Raw genomic sequence first — 7,452 nt, 5'->3', positions numbered from 1 at the left:
AACATATTAGTGACAAAGTCATGTTAAAAAAGGAACTATTTCCAGTCATTGAAGCACATTTCACCGCAGTTTATCCAAACCAGCTTTTAATAATATAATCATAAGCCTCATAATTACTATTATCCCTGATTCAAATCAAATGGAGACATTCTCCAACTAAACGATTGCAGGGCTGCAGTTAATTCAGTGAGATGAGATTTTGTGATGTGGCAGAACGAGAGCCTGTTCAGACAGAAGAGGATGTGACCCGGGTCATGCCCTGATTTTCACAGAGATAATGGATGCCCTGCTGCTGCAGTGTTTTCTCCACGCACTCAAGAAGAAGGTGAAGAAATCGGAGCTCCCCCTGCTGACCAGCACGTTCCTCCGCAACCACATGTTCCCCTGCTGGTAAAAGTTCAGCTCATGTCTTTAAGACGTTCTAAAGAGGAATTAAATTGAGCACTGAAAAAAAAAACATCTGGTGTTATTTCAGCCCGAGTGGAAAGCAGCTTGATATCAAGAAGTCCAGCTATAAAAAGGTATATTTGATGTCCAGCATGAGACCTTTTACAAAGAGAAATAGACTCATTTATAATGCCCATCTGCATTTATTCATTGTGTTTTGTTTTCCAAAAGCTGTCCAAGTTTCTACAGGCCATGCAGAAGCAGCACAACCTCGTGCGAGTGAAGGAACTGACCAAGGGTGTGGAGAGCATTGTGGAGGTGGACTGGAAAAACCGAGAGTGAGCCAAGCAACAACTCAACTTAAAGAAATTCTTCGGTCGAGATTCAAACTCGCATCCCACCCACATTCAGGCTGACTAGCCCTTTTGTCTTCCCCTTTTTTTTTCCCCTTCTCGTTCCGTTAAAACTTTACAGGCTGCGTTACTTCAATGTTCCCGAGGAGACGGGTGATGAAGCGTCCCCGGTGCAGAACGGGGGGGAGGCAGAGCCCCCGTACCATCCTCCCGAGATCACCACTCTGTACTCCGTGTCGTCTCGACTAGAGCCGCTCTTCCTGGATGCCAAGAAGAGGTGCGTTTGTTTTCGCTAACCCCCCTGACGCTTGATGCATGCACATGTTTGAAGGGTTCGGACGGCAGGGGGGACGTAACACGGAGAGTCGAAAGCTCATCTATGCGCACGCATCCAGCTGCTTCGTGTTTGCTTGAGCGCAGCACTGAATCCCCATCAACTCCAGGAGGGCTGTTCTGGAGCTGACCCTCCCTGCAGAGGGGGCAAGGCCACTCTCTTCATGACCAAGTCACAAATCTTAATCTCAAGCCGAGTTTACTGGAGTGGCTCAGATACAATACATGTAGCGGAAATGCCTCAGATGAAGCACATAATGCTGGAAGTATGCAAGTGTTTGGATCACTTGGCTAGTTTCCTATTATTTGCTTCTAATTTGACCAATTTACATTTTTAGAGTGTTTAGGTCCGCCCCCCCCCCCCCCCTCAAGTAGGAGACATCGTGTGTCCATTAGTTTTTAAATTAAACATATTTGCATATTCATAAATTCTGGATTTTCTAAATGAGGGAGAAAGAGTAGATGTAATTTAAGATTTTCTTTTTTAAGACGGTGAAAGTTTTATTCCACACTTAGTGTTTACCTAGAAGGGACCTTTTTAAATAGCTGTTTTGTGCCGGATGTATTTTCTTGTTTACAAACTGTATGTGTTTTATTTCTGTCCCTGTAGAATAATCGCTTTATTCATACAATAAATGTCAGCTGAAGATGTGCACATGTATTCTTTACTTACTGTGTGTGTGCTTTGATGCCCCTACAGGAAAGGAACAATCCTGCAGCCGGCTGAAGTGAGACATATTGTCACAGAGTACGTGAAGGATAATGAGCTGGTGGATGAAAACAATAAGAAGTAAGTAGATACTTAAAATACCAAGAAGTTATGATCTCAACATAATATCTCATTATCTCACTCTGTGAGCCGGTCTGCTGACGTTTTGACTAATCAGTTAGTCAATCGACAGAAAAATAATCACCAACTATTTAGATTTTTAATGAAATTACAGCAGAAAATCTAAAGATTTCTGGCTTAATTTCAATCAAAGCGTATTTTTTTAAGAGTGAACTTATTTGGGGTGAAATGTATATTACAAGGTCTCACGGCATGTTTTGGTTCAAAGTATTCCTGTTGAATTGTTCAGCAACTCGTGTTCAGATAATTTAGAAGACACTAGATGTGTGTGTCTGTGTCTGTAAAAGATGTACACATATATATATATATATCCAAGAAGTGGAATAACGTCACCCATTAGTTTGTGGACTGATGTTTTAAAGTCTCCACTTCTGCATTTTGGCCATCGCCATCTTGTTTTTTTGCAACCAGACGTGACACATTTTAGATGACCAAAAAGTTACAGTTAACTTTTATGAACTGAAAACACACTGAAAGGGTTAAAGTTCTAAACGTAAAGGTGTGCAGCCTGTTCTCATTACCAGCTCGTCAAATACTGACCGGCACCTCCCCGCAGGGTTGTACGGAGGTGTGAATACGGTTATGTGCACTTCAGAATGTAGCCGCCATGAAACCAGAGAATACGGTTTTATGTCTCTGATTCACTGCTTTGTTCAAATAGCGTCTCTCCCTCTTCATTCATTCACGCTCTGGCTCCCTCGACCACCTTTTCCAGGGAGCAGGGGCCAACTTTGAATGATGTGTGTTTACGAACAGCAAACGACGATGCTACAGGGTTTACCTTTAACTTGCTAGCTCGCTCACCCGCCATCACATGGGAGAAGTTTCTCTTTCTGCCAGAAATCTCCTCAGATTTAGGCAACAAGCCTACTTAGGTTTAGGTTTAGGTTTAGGTAAAGGTCATGGTTTGGGGTTAAAACCGACCCTTTCTGGCAGAAAGCCCTGAAGGCAAACTCCTGTATTTGACAAATGAATGTATTATCTCTGCTTCTGATGTGGGAAAAGGTTAGTCTGTACCGGCATATGAGATGGTAAAACTTCCTGAGTAGATAACTCTGTTTATTACATAACAGGGTGGTAGAAGGGCAACCTTAATGACCTCTGAACCTTTACAGAACTCACCCCGGACCATGTGATGTCGCTGTAATTGACCAGAATGCTTTAAATGTGACTCAACTAAACAGAAGAGACGTTTTGTGTTTCCTTTTAGGTCATAAATAAATCTTTGATGTGAAACAAATTGATAAAGACTGATGGGAGAAATTAAATGAAATCTTGCCATGCAGCTGGCAAAGCCTAACACGCCAGCATGTTTCCTGTTAAATGCCATGCTTCCACTAAAAGATGTGCTTTTTTTTCCTTTTTCCAATCAATGTTACCCTCGTCACAGTTACGTGACCATAAACCCGACGCTGTGCGACTGCTTACTGGAGAAGTCTGAGTACCAGGAGGTGGAGTCTCTGAAGTGGGATGACCTCTTTAGCAGGTAGACGCTTTGTTTTCTTTGTTTTTTTTAAGGACCATGTTCAGTATATGTGATGAGTTTCACCTCACTCACACTTATTTTATCTCCTTCGGCAGGCTGCAATGGGAGAACAATACAGTGCATATAGTATACTGTGGATTTTTATAGATTAACAATTAATTACGAAGAAGAGATAAATGACCAACATGTAACGACACTGTAGGGGGGGAGAGTGAGCTTCATCAGTGTTATTTAAGACTGTAACACAACCGGTTCATAACTCACTGTACTGACTTTGAGTACAATTATCTTTGTTCGGTTTTGAAGAAGAGAGACTTTAATTTGAAAATGTTTCGGATCACGTGGTAAATCTTCCATTGTCCGGATAATCGTGATTATCATCACGAGCTGTCAAGCTTGCTGTCACGGTAGAGAAGTGAAGGATGAAGCCTGATTAATAAAAATAAAGGATTTATCATGTGAGAAAGAACAGACTTACACGATGCTGCCTTTTGTCTTTTTATTCATTTATCTAGGCTATCCTTTACTTTTAGAGGAGTTATGATGATCTTATTTAAGAACGTTTGTTTTTCACACAAAAAAAGATGTTTCCTGTCTGTGAGAAAGAATATCTGTTTCTTATCCAAATGTAAGGATTTAAGCATATTTGGATGATTATCAGGATAATATCGTGAATCGCAATTATTTTGGTGCGATAACTACAAAATGAAATGTTCATGCCGTCCCGTGCCTGGTCATGGTTCTGGTTGGACAAAGACCTCCCTCTTCACCTTCACATTGTTGCTCTCTATGTGAAAGTGAATGAAGTATAATCTTATTTGTTTACATGGTGGTTTAGTGATGATATGCTCTATATTACTACTAAATGCAACAGTGTCCCCGTCAGTCTCCGTCTCTCTGGTGCAGGTTAAACGAATGCCGCCTCATTTTTTACAGGGCGCTGGCGAGAATGCAGGAGTGCTATGAAGTCGTGTTCCCCGGACATGCACCCGTAAGAAAGAAGGGCCACATCGAGCCCATAGACATCTCTGTGGCTTCTCGAGGCTCCAATAAGAAGGTGACAACTTTTACTACAATCTCTTAGATCACCAGCTGGAGAGCAGCAGGTGATTTCTTCAAAACTCTCTCCACCAATACGGATACATGAGAGTTTAACAAAGAGTCTACAGCCGTGCTAGCAGCTCGCTGAACGAGGGTGCTAACTTAAACATGCTAACGTGCTGATGTTTAGCAGATGTCATTTTTACCATATTTTGCTAAGTTTGTTAGCATGCTAACATTTGCTAATTAGCACTTAAGGGAGGGATTGACCTCTTGTCCGCCATTAATGTGCCTAAAAGATCCATCTATCTATCTGTACCTTGTGACTTATTGGTTGACGTAACAACTAAAGCCAATGTTGAGTTATTGTTCTGGCTCTGGCTCTAAGTGTTTCCATGTGCTGCCGGCAGGTGACTCTAATAAAGAACCTGGATGTGTACGGTCTGGATCCTGCAGCTGTGGCCACTGCTTTGCAGCACAGAGTCCAGGCCAGCTCCAACTTACAGCCCATACCCGGGTCCAAGGACAAAGTCCTGGTCCAGATCCAAGGCAATCAGATTCACCAAGCCGGCAATTTGCTGATAGGTTTGGAACTTAATAATACCTGAAGCATCTCAGAAATTGTTTATCTCAATTGCTTTACTTGTACAAATACATTCTAATATTTTATTTATGATTGCAGATCATTTTCAAATTCCTCGCAAGTACATCCAAGGACTAGACAAAGCTCCAAAAGGTGGAAAGAAGAAGTAACATTTCACCCGGTTTACTCTTCACTGTCTTTGAAGCTGCTGTATGTAAACACGACAACAAGCGACTGTCCACCACTCGTGTAATAAAGGTGATTTACTTCTCTTCTTCTGGAGACTGATGAAGGACGAACGCTTTGTTGTGTCGATCTGATTTGGCTCCTGAAGATATTAGATTAAGGTTTCTGATGTGATCATTTAAACCAGACCAGCATCAAACATTCAGTGAAACTGATCGAATGTGTATCCAGTTTAATGACGTGTCCAACGTTTTTCAAACGTTTCAAACAAGCCACTATTTTGTGCGGTGTAAACTTCAAGGCAGCAGTATTTCACGTCACCACACCAAAGGAATCTTCAGTGACTCAACTTTAACTGAGGCTGCGTGCAATTAGACAGCCTGAGTGATGTTGAGGTCAGGTGTCCAAGTGTTCCGTCTCCATATTTGTTTTCTAAGACTATTAAGTCTATTAAAAGATGGAATTTGGCAAAACAAGATTTAATTATCATCCTGTTATGTCACCCTCACTTCGTAAAATCCTGTTTTCCCCTCAGGCACTGAAGTCTAGATGAGAGAAGATCTCAGTAGATTAAGATGATACACTCATCTGAAGTGTCCGTCAGTTATTGATCAGGGGCCAACAACCGACAATGAAAAGAGAAGCCAATGGTGAAGTACCTTCAACTTGTATTCTCTCTAATGTCCACCAGGGGCGACTCCTCTGGTTGTATAGAAGTCTATGAGAAAATGACTCTACTTCTCTCTTGATTTATTACCTCAGTAAACATTGTAAACATGAGTTTATGGTCTCAATCTCTAGTTTCAAGTCTTCTTCAACACAGCATGACTGCTGATGGACAGGTCCTCTGTCACCTGTTGTCATCAAAAGAAATTGTCAAAAAGCACAAAACTTAAAAATGCATATACCAATCCATTTATTCTCAAACTATAACAAAGGTAGCCTACATCTCCCAAAATAAAACACCAACCACGGGCCTCCATGTGCACCACACCTGTGTCAAATGAGTCCAAACTAAACTTAAAGGGACTTCTGAGGAAACACACAGCGCTACTCATTGGTCAACATCTAAATGGCTCCCACGCAACCGGCCCCTCATTCAGACACACCGGCCCCTGTTTGGCTTCCAAGGGCATGACTTGGCACAACTGTGTTGTAAAATAGTTGGTTCAGGTTCACTGGAGTTTATGCTGTTGGTGTTTACTGGCTTGTGTGAAGCTTTTAGATGGCTCTGTTTTCCACAGAGGTTGAGACACCCAAAGCGAGCTCCTTTTTCCTTTTAAGAAGTTAATTCTGGATATTCATCCAGAGCGTGACCATGTTTTGGTCCATACATACATTCCCTTTTGATATGCATTCCTTCTTCTGGTTTGGATATCCCCAAAAACTGGATCAGACCACAGCTTGACTTGATATTCCACAAAGTGCACAACATCCCTGAAAGTGGGTTTGCATTGTTGTCTGTCACTAATAGGACATGCAATGCTTCTGAATCATTCCCTCAGTTTAAGAGGAATATAATGTTCTCTCATTTCCTGCAAATCAGACATTGCGTTGTTGCGTGCGCATATGAAGGAAATGAAGGAAATGTAATCCCATAGCAAGGAAGCATTTCCAGCATTTTCCAGAACGTTTCGTTGCCAATGCTCTTGTAGGAGGGTTTTGGCTGTTTGGAAGCCTCGTTCAGCGCTGGTGTGTAAACAGCTTTGCACAAGGTCTCGTGGACGCCCGCTGGTGTTTATTTACAGGTACTACATGCACTCTCCCCTTTATTTGTACTTGTCTCTTCAAAACAGTGTTTGAAGACTTGCATGAAAACTTTGAATTTTAAAGGGTCACCTTAAAAAGGTGGAAGTTGGCTTGATATTTCATTTTGCCTTTGTAGAATATGTAGTTTAGGAATCATCATCATGTGCAACTTTTTCAGCCGTCTTTTATTCTAGTGACAGTTAAGTTTCGATGGTATGGACTCCTTGATCTTTGCATCAGGAATGACGACCGTTTCTTTTTGTCCTTTGCTTCTCCAAAATGGGATCCCATTCCACGCCGGTTCTGCACCCGAGGCTTCAATCTTTGCATCAATTTCCATTTCGCTCCGTTTGTTTGCGTGATGATTCCGCCTCTTTCTCTCCAGCGCGTGTTTCTTATTCAGCCGATGCCGTGCGTGCCACGAGTGGCTCCCTTGGCTTCAGCTTGTGCATGTGACACTTCAAAGGGGGGGGGGGGGGGGGGG

At 42.1% G+C, this 7,452-nt stretch overlaps 1 protein-coding gene across 2 annotated transcripts in view; it reads left to right on the top strand.

Moving 5' to 3' along the window:
* The first annotated feature begins 68 nt into the window (after positions 1 to 68).
* The window catches only part of eif2d (eukaryotic translation initiation factor 2D), an 8,933-nt gene continuing 1,549 nt past the window's right edge, over positions 69 to 7,452 (top strand). Inside the window, exons 1-9 of one of the 2 annotated variants that reach the window (XR_004212688.1) lie at positions 69 to 390; positions 476 to 521; positions 619 to 725; positions 862 to 1,017; positions 1,774 to 1,863; positions 3,314 to 3,409; positions 4,346 to 4,466; positions 4,861 to 5,035; positions 5,133 to 5,291. Coding sequence is in view for 1 of the 2 variants with exons in the window: in XM_031844330.1 (XP_031700190.1) it covers positions 278 to 390; positions 476 to 521; positions 619 to 725; positions 862 to 1,017; positions 1,774 to 1,863; positions 3,314 to 3,409; positions 4,346 to 4,466; positions 4,861 to 5,035; positions 5,133 to 5,203 (975 nt within the window). In the remaining variant the exon portion in view is untranslated. Of the gene's footprint in view, positions 391 to 475; positions 522 to 618; positions 726 to 861; positions 1,018 to 1,773; positions 1,864 to 3,313; positions 3,410 to 4,345; positions 4,467 to 4,860; positions 5,036 to 5,132; positions 5,953 to 7,452 lie in introns of those variants that run through there. The other variant, XM_031844330.1, reaches the window with a different exon arrangement.

This window comes from Anarrhichthys ocellatus, unplaced genomic scaffold (assembly GCF_004355925.1).
Source record: "Anarrhichthys ocellatus isolate YVR2014 unplaced genomic scaffold, GSC_Weel_1.0 scaffold5, whole genome shotgun sequence".
NCBI lineage: Eukaryota > Metazoa > Chordata > Actinopteri > Perciformes > Anarhichadidae > Anarrhichthys > Anarrhichthys ocellatus.
The sequence above is the reverse complement of the archived record's forward strand: the minus strand, read 5'-3'. Positions and strand labels throughout refer to the sequence as shown.